General features: G+C 50.6%; 2 protein-coding genes across 8 annotated transcripts; one reads left to right on the top strand and one right to left on the bottom strand.

Moving 5' to 3' along the window:
* Positions 1-1,123: 1,123 nt before the first annotated feature.
* Positions 1,124-12,265, bottom strand: POLL (DNA polymerase lambda). Of its 7 annotated transcripts, none has more exons than XM_050976359.1 (9): positions 11,826-12,265; positions 10,809-11,079; positions 10,251-10,548; positions 9,510-9,675; positions 6,735-7,058; positions 6,043-6,216; positions 5,001-5,129; positions 3,246-3,414; positions 1,124-2,936 (listed from the first exon to the last, which is right to left on the bottom strand). In XM_050976359.1, the coding sequence occupies exons 2-9, from the start codon at positions 10,921-10,923 to the stop codon at positions 2,572-2,574; spliced, it is 1,740 nt and encodes a 579-aa protein (XP_050832316.1). In that variant the 5' UTR covers positions 10,924-11,079; positions 11,826-12,265; the 3' UTR covers positions 1,124-2,571. The 7 variants fall into 7 exon arrangements, with proteins under 7 accessions (XP_050832316.1, XP_018766226.1, XP_018766227.1 ...); XM_018910681.3 differs by having other exon boundaries at positions 10,809-10,952; XM_018910682.3 differs by having other exon boundaries at positions 10,809-10,927.
* A 45-nt stretch (positions 12,266-12,310) lies between these two features.
* On the top strand, positions 12,311-19,495 carry DPCD (deleted in primary ciliary dyskinesia homolog (mouse)). Its single transcript, XM_009087236.4, has 6 exons — positions 12,311-12,424; positions 12,691-12,771; positions 13,394-13,518; positions 14,312-14,445; positions 18,051-18,153; positions 19,289-19,495. The coding sequence occupies exons 1-6, from the start codon at positions 12,361-12,363 to the stop codon at positions 19,391-19,393; spliced, it is 612 nt and encodes a 203-aa protein (XP_009085484.2). The 5' UTR covers positions 12,311-12,360; the 3' UTR covers positions 19,394-19,495.
* The last annotated feature ends 834 nt before the right edge of the window (positions 19,496-20,329 follow it).

Here is a 20,329-nt window from a genome sequence, read left to right as displayed (position 1 = left end):
TGGGCACAAAGTCTTGCTCCCTAAATAAAAGCAGCACAAAGAGCAGGGTCAGGTGCTCCTGCAGCACCCCTTTGCTACCTGGGTGTGAACTGTAGCCTTGGAGGAGGGGTGACAAAGGGAAAGGAGCTGGGGGCTAGCAGTGATTATTTCCCACACCACTACTGATGCCTTCAGGACTTGGTCCCACCAAGAAGAAGCCCCAGTCCTCCAGGAACAGCTTGCCCTGGCACCCAGAGCTGGAAGCAAACCTGCGCTCATCAAGGCACAAAGCTGAGCAGCTCTGCATGGTGCCCCCTGCCTCAGCCCAGGCAGAAAAAGGCCCGTGGCCTGTCAGACATAAGGCAGCCTCCCCCTCTAACTTCCCTGTGGGACAGGACTATCCTCAGCCCTGCACAAGGCCAGATATGGTGCTGCCCAGCCAAAGCTGGCTGACTGTAAGGATGGGGACCCCTTTCCCTGAGGGGTGGTCCCTGGGCTGCACAGTCCTGCTGGGGCCAAAGTGTTTCCCCTGCACCTGACAGGCCCCTGGTCTGAGGCTGCCTCCCTTCTGCTCCTGGATAAACCAGCTCAGTTCTGGCTGCCTCTGCCTCAGCAGCCCTTGTCCTTCTCCATCTCACTTTCAAGCAATCATTCCTGCTGCTCATCTCCATGTGCACCCTTGGCTCTCAGGTTGTTCAGATTTCCCTTGGATAACAAAAGCATTTCCATGCTTAGGACTCTGAGCTGTGTTCCAGGCAGAGAACAGGAGACAGAACAGCAGCCAACTCGCACATGCCCTACTGTTTGATGCATATGGAAAAGCTGACAGCAATCCTTTCCTGACTCCACACCTGAAGAAAGAGCTCAACCTAAGGCCCAGAGCTCAAGAATTCTGAGTCAGGGAACAGCCAATCCCAGCTCAGCCACATGGCGAGCTGGACGCCAGGACAGAGGATGGGATGGGAGGATCCCTGCCCTGAGAGCCAGAAGTGCTTGTCCAACAGTGTGATGATCTCCACTGCATGTTCTCCACCTCCAATGAAACCAGAGAAATGGACCAGCACAGGCAGAGCTCCTGGTAAGCCACAGGAGAAAGTCCCAAATGTCACAGTGCAGAGAGCAAAAAGACAGAGATACCAAGGGAAAAGAGAGAAGGGATTTATTTATTTATTACATTTCAAATTTCAAAGCACCAAGACATGCCAAAAGACATTCATTTCTCCCAGGTGTCCAGCAGAAAGGCTGGATTGACAAATGCCACTGCTGGGTGTGGGCCACCCCAGCAAAGCCCCAGCCCTGCTGGTGTCCAGCAGCCACAGGAACTGTCCAAACCCTGGTTTGTGCCTGCCCTAGCAGCAAAAACACAGCTTTGTCACTGTACCTGACAGAGCAAGATTCCCCACAAGGGAGCAAGAGCCCTGGGGTCCTGGCACAGAAATGCCCACCATGGCACCTCTGCCAGGAGCAACCACTGCAATACCTGTAGCAGACAGAGGACTCAATGTCCCTAGGAAACTCATCTCCACAATATAAAACAGTTGAGGCTTCCTGAGAAATAAAATTCACTCCCCATGGAACTGGTGGGACCAGCCCTGTGCACATGTATATACAAACACACACACTTTCCTTGATCAAAGACCAGATGACTCCATGGCTTCCACACACACAAAAAAAAAAAAAAAAAGAAAAAAAAGGGAAAAAAAAAAAAAAAAAGAGAAAAAGTTTTGCTTTGCCCCAGTTACAATTTAACTATCTCCTTGTGCTTTTCTCTGTCTCCATGCCTCCTGCAGACAGACGCACAGCGCTGCTGGGTTACATTCAGTGCCATTACATTCAAATCCCTCTTGAGCACCGCTCCCCAAGCTGTGAGCTCTGCTCCTCTCCTGCACCAAGAAAGAAGGTCTTGGGCCACACCAGGGCTCTGAGTAAACTGGGAGGATCCTCAGAACACGAGGCTGGGAGCAAGCAGGTACAGCACCTCAGGTCCCTACGTCTCTTTCAAGGCTTAGCTGGCAGCAGGGAAAGCTGGTGGCAGTAACAGCAGCCTGTCCCTGTGCAATGGGACCCATCAGCTAAGACAGAAGGACACAGCAGCAGCACAGGTTAACCCCTTGAGACTCCTGCAGTAGCAACTCTCAGCAGTAGTGAGGAGGAAGGCCAGTCACAGAACCAAGCTAGACCTCTGCTACCTCCATTCACAGCTCAGAACAGAAATTTCACAGTGTCAGTGCTCAGATACAGAGGAAGATGCATCCCACTTCCTTTATTCCCAATCACTGTCAGGGGCTGGATCACAAGGTTCTGCAACCCAGTCTTTTAAAGCTGGGGAGAGCAGGGCCAGCGTAGCTGATGGGCAGTGAGCCCTTCTGGTAGCCACACCAAGAGAGCACTTCCAGTGCGGTTCCAGCCCACAGCTTCTGCCGAGGAAGCCACAGAGCTCTGCCCAGCAGCCAGGCCTCACACTTGCAAGGTGCCCCAGTTTGGTGGGATATGTTCCTCAGCCTGCAGGCACCACAGAGCCTTTCCACCACTGGGGAAATCAGATCCTTCAAAGCAGCAGCACAGCAGCAAGCCCATGGTGACAAGCAGGCATCACCAGTCCCGTTCGGAGGGCTCTCGGTAAGGCAGCCCCAGCTGAATGAAGACATCTCTCTCGGTGGGGGTGGGCAGAGAATGGCCAGGTGCCACCTTGGCACCCCCAGGGCCTCGCACCACGGCCGAGCTGAGCGCGTGCTCCGACAGGCTCATGCCCTTGGTCTTGGCCAGGGCGCGCATGGAGCGGTTGAAGTGAGCCGAGCCTGTGAAGTAGAGCAGGGCACAGGCGAACTCCCGGTACGGCACCACGATGATGTCGAGCCGGCGGTGACGCTGCGCTGGCCCGGGCAGGCGGCACACACCCAGGTACTTCTGCTGATCACCGTTGTCCTCCTGACTCACCAGGTCATCTGTGAGGAAGCCTGTGAAGAAAGAACAGACCAAGAGGAGCTCAGTGGTAGATGGACACGTCCATGCTGAACTCCCTGCTGCCCAGAGAGCAGCAGAGGTGTCCCATAACGTGCTGTGGGACCCCCAGGGATAACATGCTGAGCTGCAGCAATAGTCCCTCCTTAAAGCTACAGCTGAGCCAGGTCCAGGGGCAGTAATTTTAAGGACTAACAAGATGTCCTACCCTTGGGAGAAGTGATCACCTATCCTTCAATGAATGCCATCCACGTCACTGCCTCCTCGCCTTGGCCATTCTAAGAGCAGCTTCCCCGCTCTCTTACCGCTCCTGCGGAGGCTGCTGAGCAGCTTGCTGAACACCCCACGGTGAGACTGCCCATCCGGGTGAGTGACCAGCACATCCACATCTCCACAGGTGGCCTTCCCCCGACGGTAGGAGCCACAGGCAACACACACGAGGCCAGGCTTGATGGCCAGGGCAGCTTGTCTGACCTTCGAGAAAGAGGGATGAGGAGTCAGAGACCAGCCTCTTCATGCCCTTTCCATCAATGCAGCAAAGGATCGTGCCTGCCTTGAGGACTGTCCTGCATCTCCAGATGCAGGCATGGTACACTGCCCCACCAAGAAGGCTGGCCTGCTGTCAGGGGAGGAGTGAGCCAGAGTGGCCTCCACCCAGTCCTGCAAACATCCTGCACAATGTCACACCGTACAGTGATCAATCATCAGCTCTTGGGAGCACTGGGTTGGGACAAGCAGAAATATGAAGGAGCAAAGTACTGCACAAGCTTTCAGAGTCTTCAGTTTCTGAGACAGCATGAGACAAGAGGTTTTTCTGCTGTCCTACCAGCACAAGGCTCACCAGCTCTGCCCACAAAGCAAATCAGTTCAACGGGTGATGGTCACAGGCCCTGTTTCAAAAACAGGGATGGGCTTGTGAAGTCTCCCCAGCAGGATCCAACACAGCAGAAAATCTGTGAGTACCCCTTGGAGTTCACTCCTGCAAGGAGCTCTGCCTCTGCAGGAGAGCTGGACTTCCTGAGCCAGAAAAAGCACAATTGTCCCAGCATTTTAGACCAAAGGGATGCCAACATGCTGCTGCTAGCAATCAAACACATAATAAGAACTTTCCCTATTACAATTTTCTCCAAGCTGGACCCCAGCTCCTGTTTTGTGCAGACAGTGCTAACTCTGATGGCTTCATTCATTACATGTTTAAGAAAGGATCCCAAGTCCCTGACAGGCCAAAAGTATTCTTGGCCTGATTGTGCCAATCACCCTGCTGGCAGCAAATAATGAGAAGCTCAGCAATTCCTAGTGATGGGGCCATCACAGAGGCTGGGGTTCAGCAAGGCAGTGTCCGTGCCCACAGCCCCTTGTCATTCTTGGGGATCATCCTTCATTAGCAAGAGATAAACCCATTAACCTTTGCCCCAAAGGTGCTCCAAGAAGCCACAAGCCTTTCTCATGCGGAGCAAGCCCTCCTCTGGTGCTTTTGCCCCCCTTCTGGCTTTAAATGAAGATTTCTAGAAAACTTCCAGCCCCACCCGAGAGCCTAAAAGCTCCTCAGATCTCACTGTGACAGGCAGCACAGACAGTGACTAATCCCTCATTCCCTCTCCAGGGCCTGGATCAGAGGTGTGTGTGTGTATGGAGGAAAGCACAGTAATCCCATCAAGATAACAATAGACCCGCTCCCAAGAGCCAGCTCCTCAGGCCAGCCTGCCTGGGAAAGGGACCACTCACCACCAAAATGGCTAATCCGGCACTCAGGACTGACACCCCAGCAGGAGCCTGGCAGGAAGGTATTCTTCATGGCCAGGCCCTGTGGCCGAGTGACAGGGTCACACTGGCTGCTGCTTCCATGGTGATCGGAGAGCACAGGGGTAGCAATGACAGTGCGTCCCCCAGGCTCTCTGCTCACATTAGGGTACACTGGCTTAGCACCCCATAGTCATGGAGTGCCACAGCATCCTACAGCAAGCAGCACTCCCTGCAGCAGCCTGGATCCCCTTTGCTTCCACCAAGGATATCCACCCAGCAGGTACTGCACTCTGAGGGCCTGCAGCCAAGCTACTCACAGTCTGCTCTATTTCTGCAGCTTCCTCCCGAGGCATGCGCTCCAGGAAATCCGTGTAGTGCTTCAGCCCCACAGCCTGCTGGCTGGTCAGAGTGGCCTTGCTGCGGATGTCATCCAGCGTCCGGAAACCCTAGAGCAGACCATGCGCTGATATTCAGACATCTGCCAAGACTTTGCTCTTCACACACTTTCCACCAAGATTTGGGAAGACTGTATTTAGCCCGTCTCAGGTTCAGGCCAAGTCACAGCTTCTGAGATCACATGTAAAGAACATTTTAGGGCCTGGTTCTTAAAGAAGGGATTTAGGCAATTGCACTATCCATGCACACCTCTAATCTCCACTCCTCCTCTGACAGAAGGCTACTGCTCTTAAGGCATGGTGTCCCTACACCCTGAAGGAAAACACGTTATACAGGTAAAGGAACAACACCCACAACATCCCAATGAAGGAAAGCTGATAGTATGAACACAAATGTGTTTTTAAGTCAAGAATCCAGTCACAAACCAACCACTACAGGAAACCAGGCTTCTTTAGCTCATGCTAAAGAAAGGAGACAAACTGCTTTTAAAGGAACCCACCCAGTGGGCTGGGCTGCTCCTGTTGGCACAATTATTACAACCTCATTCTTATAACTTTGAGACAAAATGGATGGCTACTCTGATAGCTACAGGCCAACAGTCAGCATCTGCATCAGGAGCTCTCATGGCCAAGATGCCCTGATTCAAGCCTGACACTTAGCAACATCATTGCCATGACTAGTGTGACATGAGCTCCAAAAAGTGATGCTAGAGCAGAGGCAGCATGTCTCCCATTCCTCTTCTCCACATCTTTGTCCTTTACCCATCTCAGCACAACTAAAGTCTCAGCAGGGTGCTGAGACACAATGGGACCCAACCTCATAGTTCCTCCCCAAAAAAACATATTTAAATCTTACCTATAGGTACCAGGAATGAAAAACTATTTGCGAAATTAATTCTCCTACACTCAGCAGCAGTCTTCAAACCATAACCAGAGAGCCTCTTGTGTAAGGCACTGAACTTACCTGCTGGTACCACATCTGAGCTGTCTTGACCCCTACTCCCCAGATGCTGGAAAATAACTCCAGCACAGGCACACTCTCACTGATGTGATCCAGCTTGCGCAGGTGTCCACTCTCCAAGATCTCCAGGATCTTCTCTGCCATCTTCTTCCCAATGCCAGGGATTTTACAGGCTTCCTAGAAAGAAACCAGAGCTGCTACTGGAAAAAGCAAAGATCATAGACAAGCTGGGGAGCTGCTACTGACTCAGAGCCTGGTTAGTCATTTGATGAGTAAAGGGTATGTGGCAGGACTAGTCCTGTCTGATGGTCTCCTCTCTAGCCCAGGCTTACCTTGGCTGATCAATTCAAGAGGAAAAGGACAAGCCTGCAGAATGGGACTGAAACATGAACACACTGAACTGCTGAACTGTCACAAACCCCAAGATAACTGACTCATACCCAGTCAGTTTTACAAGTTATCACTATCGGTGGCCAGTTGCTGTTGATGAAGAGGAAAGTGAAAATGTCCCTGCATTGTGTCTAACAAAGGCATTTATCTTGAGAGTGTCCAGATCTGGCCCTAAAAGGCTCAGATTCCATTTTTCTACTGTTCCACAAACACTGTGTGTGGTCAATAAATCTCAACTTGCACTTGCTATATAACTTCCATTGAAGGTTCATCTCCCTGCTCCACCCCCTGGGGAGGTGTTTTACCTGGTAGGAGGTGACTGGTTTGTGGTAGCTCTTGAGCGCATTGATTGCTTTGGAGTAGCCCAGAGCTCTCCACTTGTCCCCCTGGACAGAGTAAGCCTTTGCCAGCACTTCCAGCTTCTCTGTGATGCACTGGTTGTGATTTTCCTTCTTGGTGTTGGAAGACTGGGCACAAACCCACTTGCTGGGAGGCTGGGCCACTGTGTCAGAGCTATTACTGATCTCCTCTGATGATTTCACAGGGTAGCAGCCAGAAATCAATGCTTCCAGGTCTCCCTGGGTGACACCAGCATCTTCTCCTTCACTGTCTTCATCATCAGAGTATTTCTTTAGGGAAAGATCAGAAAGCAGCCATGTGAGAACAAGTATATGCCTCGTACATCCACTTGGCACAAGCAACTTCTGAGATTAGGAAACCAGAGCACTAACCACCCTCCCTCCTGGGCACACCATGCCCCAACTGCTACCTCTAGAACTGCACACCATAGTTCCTCACACCTCAAGCTACATATGTACATCTCACACTGCAGAGGAGACTATACTGCTGTCTACCTGTGATTCAAGCACACAGTTCCCTCCTACAGCCAAGCCCCTGAGGTAAGACACTGAGTACGTGAGCAACTGCTGCCAGCAGCAAGGTATGACAAGGCCAAAATCCCTGGCTGGCAGAGATGCTGACTCCCTACTCCCTCTGGGAAACCTTTAGCTCATCTGGTGGCAGCATAGGCACATGTCTTACATTCAGACTCAGCAACCTCTACCCCATGATGCAGATGACAGCAGATAGGCACTGAACTTTGTTTTCAGACACAAAATCTTAACAAGAGTAGTAAATTTAAACCCGCTCACTTTCCCCATGGCTATCTGCAAGAGAAAAGGGGAGGAAGGAATGACACAAAGGACTCCACATTCCTCAGTGACAGAAGAAAGAACCAATGTATGCATTTGCTGATACCCTCAGCATTAAGATTCCTCTGTGTAGACTTAAGAAACAATGAGCCTCGGCCTCAGGTAATGAACAAAAGGGGATAGAAGTGGAAAGCCACACAGAGACTTTGGAGACTGCTTTGCTCAGTGGAGTCCCCATCTCCCCTGATGTACAAACACAGTAGTCTATGAAGATCCAAGAGCTTGTGGAAGTAACTCTGAGTGAAGCAGGGTTGCTTGGGATCAGTCTAGCAATTCCATGCAGCACAACATGCTCTGTTATGAGTTTCAGCAGAGTGTGAGCCTAACTAAGAGCCACATCCTTACAGCCTCTGGCTCTGCTGGCTGAGGAGGTAGGAGGTCTGGAGACACATAGATGGGATGTGTTTTGCAGTCTTGTTTTATAACTCTGAAAACTGGACAAGAGTGAAGATTTGATAGATTTAATCAGTTTAATTTGTCTTGAAATGCAACTTCCTTGAGATGCTGCTCTCTCCAAGGGCAGCAAAGCCTCAGAAGGCTCAGATAAGTCAGTAAGCCCCTTAAAAGCATATAAAGAAGCATGTTATCCATTCACAACAACACAGAACTCTGCAGTTGGAGCTGGAAGCAATTCCTATCCTCTTGGCCAGCAGTGTCACAGAGGTGAAACAGCCCTTAAACCCCTGACTCTCTACACTTTGTCAGCAAAGCTGATGGATCTTTACAACCACATGTGCAAAAACAACCAGTAGCAACAGGCTACCTGCGAGGGAGACAGGCAGCCAGGGTGACAGCTCTGGGTTAACAGAGAGTAACTGGCACTGCTTACAGAGGCTGCCTTGCAGAGAACCACTGCATCTGCAGGCCAGTCAAAAAGTGGTCTGACTGTAACAGGATGTCCTCACAGGAGTTTACATCCAAAGGCAGAACTCCCAGAGACTGCTCTGTTTAGTATGAAACACTGACACCCATCATCTCCTAGAGAAAAAACATCCACCCAAGCTAGAAAAGACTCTGTGCTTAAAAGCTACTTCTAAACTGTTTCAGCTTTATTGCTGCAGCTGGGTCTCAAGTATCCCACTCCTCCCTAAGTCACACAGATCTAAGCTTGGGACAAGGGATTTTACTGAAATGTCTACAAATGTGGCTTTTGTGCCCCCAGTGAGCTGCCAGGTAGAGAGTAATTTCAGACTTTGGCAACAAAATTAATACAAGGCAGCTGCTGGGGATGTTTGAGGTAACTTTGCTACAGACTGATTTGAATGATAAGAACGCCCAAGAAGAATTCAGCAAATTTGAGCAAAAATACAGATAAAGGCAGGAAAGCTAACAGCAGGCCAGAGACGCTGACTCACAGCAGAAGCCACTAATAACCCAACACAGATATTTTAAGAACACCTCCATGATCCTTCTGGTAGCAACCTGATCCACTGTACAAACATGTGTCTGAACAGGATGATTGCCAAGGAGTGGAGAACTGGTCCATATGGCTCAAGCAGGAACATGGGATGAAATATCAGAGACAGCTTCCTGAAAAGAAGATACTCTCAGACAGAAATATTCCTCAAAAGGACATAAGTGAGTATCACCATAGTGAGCTTTGGCCTGATCAGAGCACCACGATGCTTCAGCTGGAAAGATTCTGATGGGAACAGCAATTTAGGGGCACTGTTTCTATTCTTAACCTAAAAAGGACAAAGAGAAGCAGTAACCATGTCCACAGCCTGAGTGTGGCTCACTGGAACATCCAAACACCTTCCCTTCGCTGAGAAAATCTCACACGGTATCCCTGCAGGGATGCTCTTAGCCAGAAAAAGCAGCATGCAGGATCTGCTCACAAGGAGATGGATCTGTGCAGGAAAGCCTCACCTCAGCCAGTCGCTGCTGTCCAAGGGTGCCCAAGCCTCGCTGTGAGGAATCCTCCACCTGCGCTTCAGTACTCGGTTTCACTGCTCCCTCCTCTGCTGGGGGCTGCATTTTTTCTCTGTCCAGGATCTGTTGCTGTTCTTTGCGGAATTCCTCCTCCTCCAGGTACCTGCCATGGATCAACCCCCAGAACTCTGACCAAGAAATCCTTCTGCATGTTTTGGGATGGACCAAACAACCCACATGAATTGTACTCTCTCAGATCACATACTAATTACTCTGCTTTTAGCTCAGCTCCCCAGTTAACATCTACCTTGCTGACCTGCAACTTCCACTCCTACCTACCTCACTCTTAGACTCTTTCCAAAACACTGCCAAAACATTTTGATCCTAATCTGTGCCTGCTGCTCCATCTTTAATTTCCTCTTGTGCCTAGTTTCCAATTTCTCTGTACCTTTCATCTGCAATAGGTAAGAAACAGTATTTAATCCTCAGTATTTTTAAGAGCTGTCTTGTTATCAATGACAGATCAGGAAGAGGTGCCTTTAGCACCTGTAGCAAGTGACAGGACTTCTGGCAGTACTTCTGGGCCCTATGTTTTGCAACCACACAGAACTTTGAGTCATGCCAACAGGACCTGCAAGGAGTTGCAGTCCAAGATTTTGAGCCGAGGTCAAATTGTAGTGCTGTTCAGTTTAGGACAGAGGAAATGCAGGGAGGAATGGCAGAGTGGCATTTGCATACCTGTGAGGGATAAAGACACCATAGCCAGCAGTACTCAGCAGCTTCTGGTCTCTAATGCAAGCACTAAGCCAGGCTGCCTTCACCAGCTGCAGCCCCGGGGGCAGCTTGGTTAGTCTGAGGAGCCGGAAGGCACGGTCGCAGTCCATGTCCTCGGCCACAATGACGTGTGTCACCTCCGAGGAGAGCTGGCTGTGAACCACACCCCCGTTCTGCACAATCTGCCTGCGGAAGATCTTGGCCCTGGCCTGGCCAATGCCGGCTTGCAGCACATAGGCGATGACTGGTTTCAGCCACTCTGCTGGGGAAAGCACAGGGGCAGAGACACAGTGACAAGAAGTGCTACAACCCAGCAGGGCTACATCTCTCACATGGGACTTGATGGCACCAGCCCTGGCAGGCAGTCCTTGGGGGGCTCCAGCTGGACACACCAAACCAAGCTGCCCATAACCAGTACAGAAAACACACTGAGGGCCAGAAAAAGCCTTTGGAGAACAGCACGTGCAGTTAACCCGCTGGGTGTAAGTATTATATCCCACAGCACAGGGACTCAGGACTTACCCTCAGGTATCTCTGTTCCTTGCTCCTTTGGGATCTTTGGAGGGATGCTTTTCTCCAAGTCATCCCTCACCTTCTTCCTCTTGGGAAAGGCTTTGACAATCCCTCGTGGCTCCATAGGCCTGGTGGGAAAGTTAGCAGCAATTGCTAAATACAAACAAGAAAGAGCAAGGTTGCTTAGATCTTACCTAACCACAACTCAAGATTCACTCATGTTGCTCACTGTCTTTGTTGTTCTGAAGTTTTTTGTTGTTGCCTTCCAAAAAAGCTCAGCCTGAGGGAGGCAACCAGAATCAAGAACTGAAGGTCAGAAAAGGTCAGAAAAACCAAAGTCAGAAAGTCACTTAAGTTAACCCTACCTGAATGTCTTAGAAACCTCTACAGCTGAGTTCTTACAATGGAAAGCATTCAACTACTTTAACAGTTTAGAGCTCCTATCTGCTCAGCCTAAAGAAGCAGCTTTATTTCCCAGGTATTTCTTAAGCACACTCCATGGAGGGGAACAATTCTCATGCCAGGGCTGAAATCCAACCACCTATGAGACAAAACATGGATTTACACCAAGTGTTTCACACAGCCACGAGAAGGAAACTCCCAACTTGGCTTCATCTGGAAATAGCAAATTACTAAAGATTAAGTAGCCAAGTTCATTATGGGTACAGCTGTAACTTTGCAAATGCAAACTTTGGAGCTTGAACTAGCAGGACACAAGGAAGCTGAGTTTTTTGTAGCCCAAACAAGCCCCAGTCACTGTATATCCCAACACTCCCCTCCATGAAGCTGCAGCGCTGAGTAAACACCAGCTTGGCACACAGTCCACCACAATCCTATCCTACCCAACCTGGAAAAGCTGAAAATGGTCCCATTGGGCCATGGCTTCCTGCTATGGTCACCTTCTCATCTGAGCACAAAACATAATCCTCTGAAGACCAACCCAGAGCTCGACTCATGCCCTCACTTCTGTGAGGAAAAGTTCAGCTCCATGGGAATAGAAATCCTGCCCACATTTCTAAAACTCACCTTCACTGAAACGTTTCAGTTTTCAGGACGTTTTGACCAAAAAAAAAAAAAAAAAAAACCAAAAAAGCCCTCTCGAAACAGTACTGCTTTATATTAGATAGAGGAAAAATCCACACCAAAAGCCCGCCAAGGTTCTGGGTGCCAAGTCCGTTCCAGGGCTGGGCAGTGTGTTTCTGCAGGCTGTGTTTTAACTCCTATAAACCACAACGCACGCGCCGGGCACCAAACCTGCCTTGCCACTCTCCTTAGGCCGCGAAGGTCTCAAGGCCACCAACTCGGGCTTGGCAGCGCCCACAACCTCGGGGGCAAGAACGAGCCCCCAGACCTCGCGGCTGTGCCCTGGAGAGCCGAGGGAGGGCGGGAGCCGAGGGGGGACAGCCGGAGAGGGGAAGGGCCCCGAAGGAGCGCGAGGCCGGGGCCGGGGCCGGGGCCGGGGCCGAGGCCGGGCAGGGCCGCGCTCAGCTCGGCCGGGCCGGAAGCGCTTCCTGGCGGCGGGCGGAAGTTTCCGCGTTGCCGCGGCGACGGCGCGGCCGCCATGGCGGTGCCGAGCTGGCTGGAGCGGCTGCGGGCGGCCGGCAAGACGGCGCTGGTGCAGGACGGTAACCACGGGGCGAGGGTCGGGATAGCCCTCGCCTGCCCCCGCCGCGGAGTGAGGGGTGGTCCTGCAGCGAGCGGGCGCGGAGGGGAGCGCTCCTGGGCACAGCCCCGCACCACGGGCAGGGGCCCAGGGAAGGACGCAAGGCCACCAACGCGGGCAGGGGGACGGGGTCCCGGACAATGGGATAGGGCCCCAGGCAGTGGGACAGAGCCCTTCACCCAGGTGTAGGTGTATCCCGTTTCCTTTCACCACCTGCCTTGCCTCTAGGGAAGCGGAAGATCCACTATTTGTTCGAGGATGGGAAGGAGATGGCCGAAGAGTATGACATTAAGACTGGCCAGTTAATAAGTAAGTGGTGCTCTGCAGGGCAGTGGGTCTGTACCCTCAGGGCTGGGGTGTTGAGAGGGACCACCTGGTCAGGAACAAATCATCCCTGCCTATTCCGGGAGACAGGCATGTCTGTAGCAGAATTTTGTAGCGACAGAAGTAGGGTTCAGCTTGCAGCAAGGGTTCTCTGACTTTCATGGCATAGCAGACCTTGCTTTAGCTCAGGATCTCTCCCAAACATCCCATCTGTCACAACAGACTTGGACGGACTAGATGGGATTGCAGTCAGAGTTGCCAGGCACCAAGTCTGTACCACATGAAGGGCTGAAATACGCTTTTTGGTGGGTTCTGCTACCACAAACAAAGTGTTGTTTATGGCTCCTGTCCAAAACCACATCAGTTGCAGCACAGCACCTGTCACAACCCCACCATGGCTTCAGCACAAAGTAGCAAAAAAGAGGCATATAGCACAGAATTTCTGACCTAGGAATAGGCCAACTAGCAGATCGACTCACACCAAAGTCAAAATTACTGGAATTAAGATACATGTATTCATATAATCTCAGTGTGCTGGACAGCTCTGGCAGTCAGTTGCTGGAGTTCTTAGAGAGTAGAAGAATGAAAACACTTCTCTCTTCCCCAGGTAGAAAATGGCGAGAGAAGAACACCCTTGGGGGCACCGGCAAGTGGCAGGTGGAAGTGGGAGAGCCAACCTCGCCACTCCTGGGAGCACTGGAGTCAGAGCTTATAACAGAGAGCAGCTCAAATGTATGTAAGGGTCTGCAGGTACCACTGCACCTAAAACTACCTTGTCTTGTGCTTACAGCACTAGTTGGTGGAGTGCAGATCACCAAGAGACAGCCTTAATGCACCCAGAACTCTGCTACAAATCACCCCAAAACTGCAGGGCTGAGTAGAAAGAAGGCACAGCTTAGGTTTTTTAGGAGTCTTCAAGACATTTGTAGTTTCCTTAAGTAAAGAAACTGTACTGCTGTATTGGCCTATTGCTATCCTTGAAAGAGCAGGGTGACAGGAAGGCCAGCGCCAGGACAAATCAGGGGATAGAAAACAAAGGTGATAGCAATGAAAGGCACAGGCAGTGCATAGCAGGCTGCTCCCTAATGGGCACAGTTTGTTTCATCTTTACACCCCTCTAGCTGAGGGCACAGATGTTTTAGTCTCTTACCATCTTTTCAGAAGCTGTGCTTCTGAAACACAAGCACAGCTCTGTACCACAAATTGGGGCAGAGCTAGGACTGAACCCACCAGGTTCCTAGAGCAGGGAGAGCTCAGTATTTGGTTGTCTGTGTCCTGTAACCCTGTACTGCAAGGCTTCCTCAGTAAACACTTTCAGCCTCCTGCAAGCAATGCCCTGGGCAAAGGCAGAGCAACCCTAGCTGTAGGAAGGTGGTGCTCATGCAGCTTCTTGAGTTACTCCCTAATGCTCTAGTGTGAAAGAACAGCTATTCCCATGTGGAGTCTCACAAGGTAGTACAAGAAGGAGACAGAGTGGAGAGGAGACAGCTGGAGGGGCCTTTCTAAAGGTACTTATTTGCTGTAGCCTATCTTCATGAGGAAGGATACCCTGAGCAGCTTCCAGTGGCGGATCCGTAACCTCCCCTACCCCAAAGAGGTCTACAGTGTCTCCGTGGAGGAGGAGCAGCGCTGCTGTGTCATCCGGACCACCAACAAGAAGTCAGTAAGGACAGCACTGCCAGTGCTGACATTCCCTTGGGGTGGGCTGGCACAGGGGGCAGGCTAGTGATTGCACAGAGGGCTGTCCTCTCTTCTGTCCCCAGTGTGCAAGGGCTGAGGGGCCTCACCTTGCTGCCCAATTTCCACTCCAAACTGCCTCAGACACGTTTACAAGTAGGGCCTTCCAAGCTCTGCATTGGCCATTGCAATCTCATCTTGGCTCCTGTAGGGTGGTGCTTGCAGTGTTCTTACCCTGTCAGATATCACTTTCTTAGAAAAATAAAGTAAGCCTTGCAGACTTCTTGAAGCTAGAACATTCCATTTTCTCCCTCTGACTTAGTCACTGCATCTCAGATTGCTGCAGGATTCAACATGGACAGCAAAGTCGTGGGCACCCAAACAGATCTCTCTGCATAAACATGTCCTGTAGTCACAATGCCAGTGATATGATCTGGAGGTAGCAAGCAAAAAAGACAGACTGAATCTGGGAAGGAAGCACCACAGTGTTCTGCCAAGAGAGATTTGAGATGGGAGGATGAAAATAGAAAATGCTGTTAAAGCCACATCTTGCAGTGTGTCAATACATGGCATCTCAGATGGAATGAAACACACACTGTGTCCCAAAACATCTACAGCCTCAGATAAGCCAAGATGAGCTCTAGTATTGGGAAGTGAGTGCACGGAACGAGCCTTGGGCGCACAATGGAAGGTTATGGAAGTGGCTGTAGGTGGTGCTGTCGGCACAGAACTGCAGCCCCTCTGCTGCCCAGGGCTTCGCGAAGCGGCACCCGCGAGTCTCCCGGAAAAGGGCTGCTGCAGCTCTGCACATCAGCTTACCTGGGGGCTCAAAACCAGAAGGCCGGGAAGAGAGAAGTTAACCCTTAGAAACAGCAAGCAATTACAGCTCTAATACAGAAAGATGTTGGCCTAAATGCACACAGAGGGATTCACAGAACAGTGGTGCTTTAGTAGGGAGGCCCAAGTAGCAAAAGATGAATGAGATTCCCATCAGCCAAACATGGATATCCATGGAGCTAGGACAGGAATGGAGTAATCCAACCACATACTGTCACAGGCAGGCTTATCTACTCCCAGTCCTACTGACAGTGGTGTGTATGTGGGAAGTTCCTTGCCTATGGATGTGGGAATTTCCTGCATAGGTGCCATAAGGTTGTAATGTAGCACTGAGGCTTTACCTACTCCCTACCTGGCTTCTGGGTTTTTTTTACCACTCTCAGGAGAGTCTTCCATGAGCAGCTGACACTTGTTCTCTCACAGACTGGTGCCAGAGGACCCAATAGCAACTCATGGCCTGTGTCTGACAGTTAAGGACTTTTAGAATTAAAGCTGAAAGCCACCTCACTGAGGACAAGAATGATGTTGCTGTCAGTAGGGAGCAGGGACAGACACCAGCACTAGCACACTTAGTACAGGCTCCAGGATATCTTAGATCATTTCTCCTGGGTCTCGGCCAGGGCAAGGCACCACTCAGCAACTAATTCCAAGATAGCAACAGCAGCATGGAATCCACAGAGAGAGTGCACATCACTACGGGAGAGAAAGGAAGCCTCGGAGCCTCTCCAACCCTTGGAAGTCAGCCATGCTGCTTCTGAGCAACAGAGCTGTGCTGACCGCCAGCCAGAGGCACAAGTAACAGGATGGGCTGCCAAGTCACTACTGAGTAGCTCAGCTCTAAATTCTCAGCATACCAGTAGCAGCTTTCCCTACGGGCTAACAAAAAGTGGGTTTCCAGTAGGAAAATAATAGAGGTGATTTCACATACATACTGTGGATCTCGGGCCAGGACTCGGGCTCAGAGTGTAATACTGCCCCTTGGCCATGGGGTGAGAGGAGAGGGCAGAGAATCAGCCTGCATCGGCTGGGATAACCACCCATCAGCTACCTCCCCAGCCCAGACAGGAGCACTTCACTTCCACCAGTCACTCTGTTCCCTCTGGCCACGGCAAAGGCTGCTCAAGTGGGATTTGCTTAAAACCTCTTGCTGTAAAATAAATCCATTAAACTGAACTCTAAAAACAAACCTAGAAAGCCACTTCCCAAAACGCCAAACCTGATTCAATTATTGTAGTGAGAGGCAGTGGTAATGTTAGGAGGAGGAGGGGTTGGCAAGGCAGATCTGGTTTCCTTTGATCTTGTCACAGATTTTAGTTTGAGGCCAGCCAAAGCCATTCTTCTCCCCTTCTCCTTAGTCCTGGGGCAGCAGAATGCTGCTGTTTCATTGATGACTCCCAAGGCCCTTTGAAACAGTGGGTTTTTTTCTGTGTACTGCTTTTTTTTTGTCTAATCGGTAAGAAGTTAACACTTCCTTAACATGTCTTTGTGTTCATCTAATCTCTGCTGTTTAACCTTTGACATCTCCCTTATTATCCATGTCTGCCACCTTTTCCAAATACCGACAGCAGTGACAACACAGAACGGTTTGAGCCCTGCGGTAACAAGCCGTGTACATTCCTCCCACTGCACCGGGAAAGCCATTTGCCCTTTGTAGCTGTTTTCACCGTGACTTGGAAAATAAACTGCAGTTTGGGCAGAGGTAGCTCGAGAGGCCAAGCCTCACACACAGCCAGCTGAATTGAGAACCACCCCTCAAGGTAGCAGCCACTGCCTTTTCCCGCTCTGCTCCAGGCACCTCAGTACCAGCTACAGGCCAATTCCTTGGAGAAGATTGCCCACAAGAGTGTTGGAAGAGACTAAGAATCCAGCCATGCCTCTGGGTGGGCATAGGACCACAAGCCAGTGTATTTGGTGCAGCCCCAGAGAGAAGCAGTAGGTGCAAGGCAAGCAATGCCATGCATAGATCTCAGGCAAACACAGGCACAGGTCTACTAGGTTCTGGCTCCAAAGTCTTAGAAAATCTCTTAGCTGGCAAAAACCTCCGTCCTCTGCTTGGATGTGAGAGGTTATTGGAAGACTGGGATAGAAACCAGGGAAGGAACTAGGAGAGCTGTAAGTGCAGAGGAGCACCACAGCCACCATGTGGGCTGCACAGAGATGCTGCAGAGCAGAGGCTCAGGTGATTACGGGCAGTTACACCTGGAGATCTGTGCCCAGGGTATGCATGAGCACCACCGTGCCACCAAAGCAAAAAGCTACCTAGGAAGTACAGCTAGAAGTTAAAAAGAAAGGTTTAGGAAGGATTGCAACACAAAATGATGCCTCACAGAGGAAAGTAAGTCGTATGGCATGAGAGCTTTGATAGCTATTTGACAAAAGCTAAAGGAAGCTGTTACTTGGAATGAGAGGCCATGAGCAAGGAAAAAGACAAGGGACACCTTGGTAGGGCTGAGTCGTCTAACCGTAGCTGGCACTACACATACAGGCAAGCTGGAGGGACCAAGCCTTCCACACCAAAGCTCTTCAGGACTTTGCCAGCTCTCGTTTCCAGTTTGGAGGTTTGTTTCTAGTGCTCCTGCTAACCTGGGGGCACCGGCAGGCACACAACATGGCACAAGGGCCTCCTGCCAACCTTGAGAGGTCTGTTGTCCTCATGTACACTTTGTAGACCAGCAGGCTGTGTCTCAGCACTCCTAGTGGCAGAATAGAAACCCCACATTCTTTATTTCTGTCTCCTCTCTCATTTGTAGGTACTATAAAAAGTTCTCTATTCCCGATCTGGACCGATACCACCTCCCCTTGGATGCAGCTGCCCTGAGCTTTACCCATGCCAACAACACCCTGATCATCACGGTGAGGCTTTACCCATGCAGATCAGCACTCTGCCCTTCTCTTTATGTCCACAATGAAGCTAAAGTTCTTACACATGGGGAAATGAAGCAGAGCTAAGGGTCACCCATGCAGCTCCTTCTCTGTCACACAGACAGTGGGAGTTTCAGATTACACTGGGCATGCTGACACTAGCCAAGAGATACCAGGTGGCAGGAGAGGCCCTGCTTGCTGCTCAAGGTGACATGCAGGTGGAAGAGTGTCTGTTGTGCCCTGTTTTCCATGTTTTCTCTCCCTCAGGCCTGAGCAAGCCTCCACTCTCAGGGACATTAGGTTTCTCTTGTCTCAGAGCATAAAAAAAAAAGCCCAAAGGACCTGCTGCACTTTGAGGTCTCATAGTCTTAAAACAGTATAATAAAAAATAATCACCTGCTGCTTTGTGTCAGAGAGGGAACACTTCCAGACACATGGTGGAAGTAAGAGACTAGCAACATGGACACACACTTCTTGTTGCAAGGAGCAGACAGATGCTTTTGAGCAACAGGTGTTTGCCTTATTCAGTGCAGAAGTCAGCTATACAGAGGGCACACCCTCTATGAGAAGCCTGGCAGCAGACCTGGGCTGCACATGCAGAGGAAATGGGCCAAGAGGTGCACCTTGAGTCCTCCTGAGCTTCTGTTTGCTACTGTCCAAACCTTGCAAAAAGCACCTGCATCCACCACTAAGCTGCAGCTGGTGAGAGGCCTCTGAGGGGAAGACAGAGGAACTGCAACTCTTACTTCTCTCTGCATTTAAAAAAAAACCCACATATTTTATGTACATATATCTATATATAAAATACTTGTGATCATATGGTCAGTGAGCACAGCAAGGATCTGCTTGCCAGGATATTCCAGAGGGGTTGGTGGGGGGCCAAGATTCCACACCTAACTGGAAAGTTTTACTTGCACCATAAAAGACACTCCAGAACTTGGCAAATGTCTTTAGCTTGATGGCACCACCTCTCTAAACAGGCTTCAGAAGCTGCTGGTAATGGCAAGGCCTCCCTTGGCAGGAGGGCCCTTGCTGAGCTGGCAGTAACAGGCTGCAGTTGGTCTACTTGGAGCAGAGGCTGAACAGGAGTTCAGGAGTGCTAAGGGCATTTCTCTCTGTCCTACAGTACCAGAAGCCAAAGGAGATCCTGGCTGCAGAAGAGCAGCTGCAGAAGGAGCTGAAGAAGATAAAGGCAGCAAACAGCGGGGATGGAGACTGTAAGACCCAGTAGGCAGTGGTTGCTAAGAGGTTGAGGTGAGGGGCCGCTCTCTGGCACAGCTTCATGGTGTTTATTTTGCCTTATCTAATAAAAATGGGTTCTGTTGTTAACAGAGTCATTTGGAGGAATCTGTAAGCCTAGGAAGATGGCAGGGCAGTTGACCTGTCTGCTGCCCTGGCCTGCTGATTTATGCAGACATTTCATAAAACCACAGAATGGTTTGTGTTGGAAAGGACCTTAAAGATCATCTAGTTCTTACCTTCCTGTCATAGGCAGGGACACCTTCCACTAGACCAGACTGCTCAAAGCCCCATCCAACCTGGCCTAGAACATTTCCACGGATGGAATGATCCTTCTGTGAATCTGTGGGAAGTTGTAGTATGCAAAGGAAGCACACCACATCCACAACCAGCAGCCCTGTCCCCATCCAACATGACACCTTGGGAATTCCCCATCTGCCACCATTGCTGAAGGCAGTAATGTTTGGAAAACAAGAACTCCCTCCTCACACCCATTACTTGCCTGGGATGTGCTTGGAAGCAGCTCCCCCCTGTGCAGTTATTCAGCTCCTCCATGCAGTCAGGATGCTCTGGTGACTTTGCTATCTCTGCAAACAGCATCAATGTTTAGACCTGAGTGGGCACAGCCTATGAAACAGGGTAAAGAGGAAGACATGCAGCTGCTTCCTTAGTGCCAGCCATCCACAACTTGTCAGGCCTGTGCAGAGGTCAGGAACCAAGATGCAGCTGCCTCCATTTGCATGGCACGGAGGGCAAGCAGTGGCTGGGCCACTAGCCAGCTAAGGAGCAGCAGCTGCCCACCCTTCTCTGGAGGCACAAACACGAACCATTGCAAACCTCACTGTACAGGGACAGCCCCAACAGTGCTGCTTTACCAACTCTTCCAACAGCCATCCCCTTGCTTAGATTTCTGAATGTTGTTCCATCC

This window comes from Serinus canaria, chromosome 6 (assembly GCF_022539315.1).
Source record: "Serinus canaria isolate serCan28SL12 chromosome 6, serCan2020, whole genome shotgun sequence".
Classification (NCBI taxonomy): Eukaryota; Metazoa; Chordata; class Aves; order Passeriformes; family Fringillidae; genus Serinus; species Serinus canaria.
This window is presented reverse-complemented; position numbering and strand designations above follow the sequence as displayed.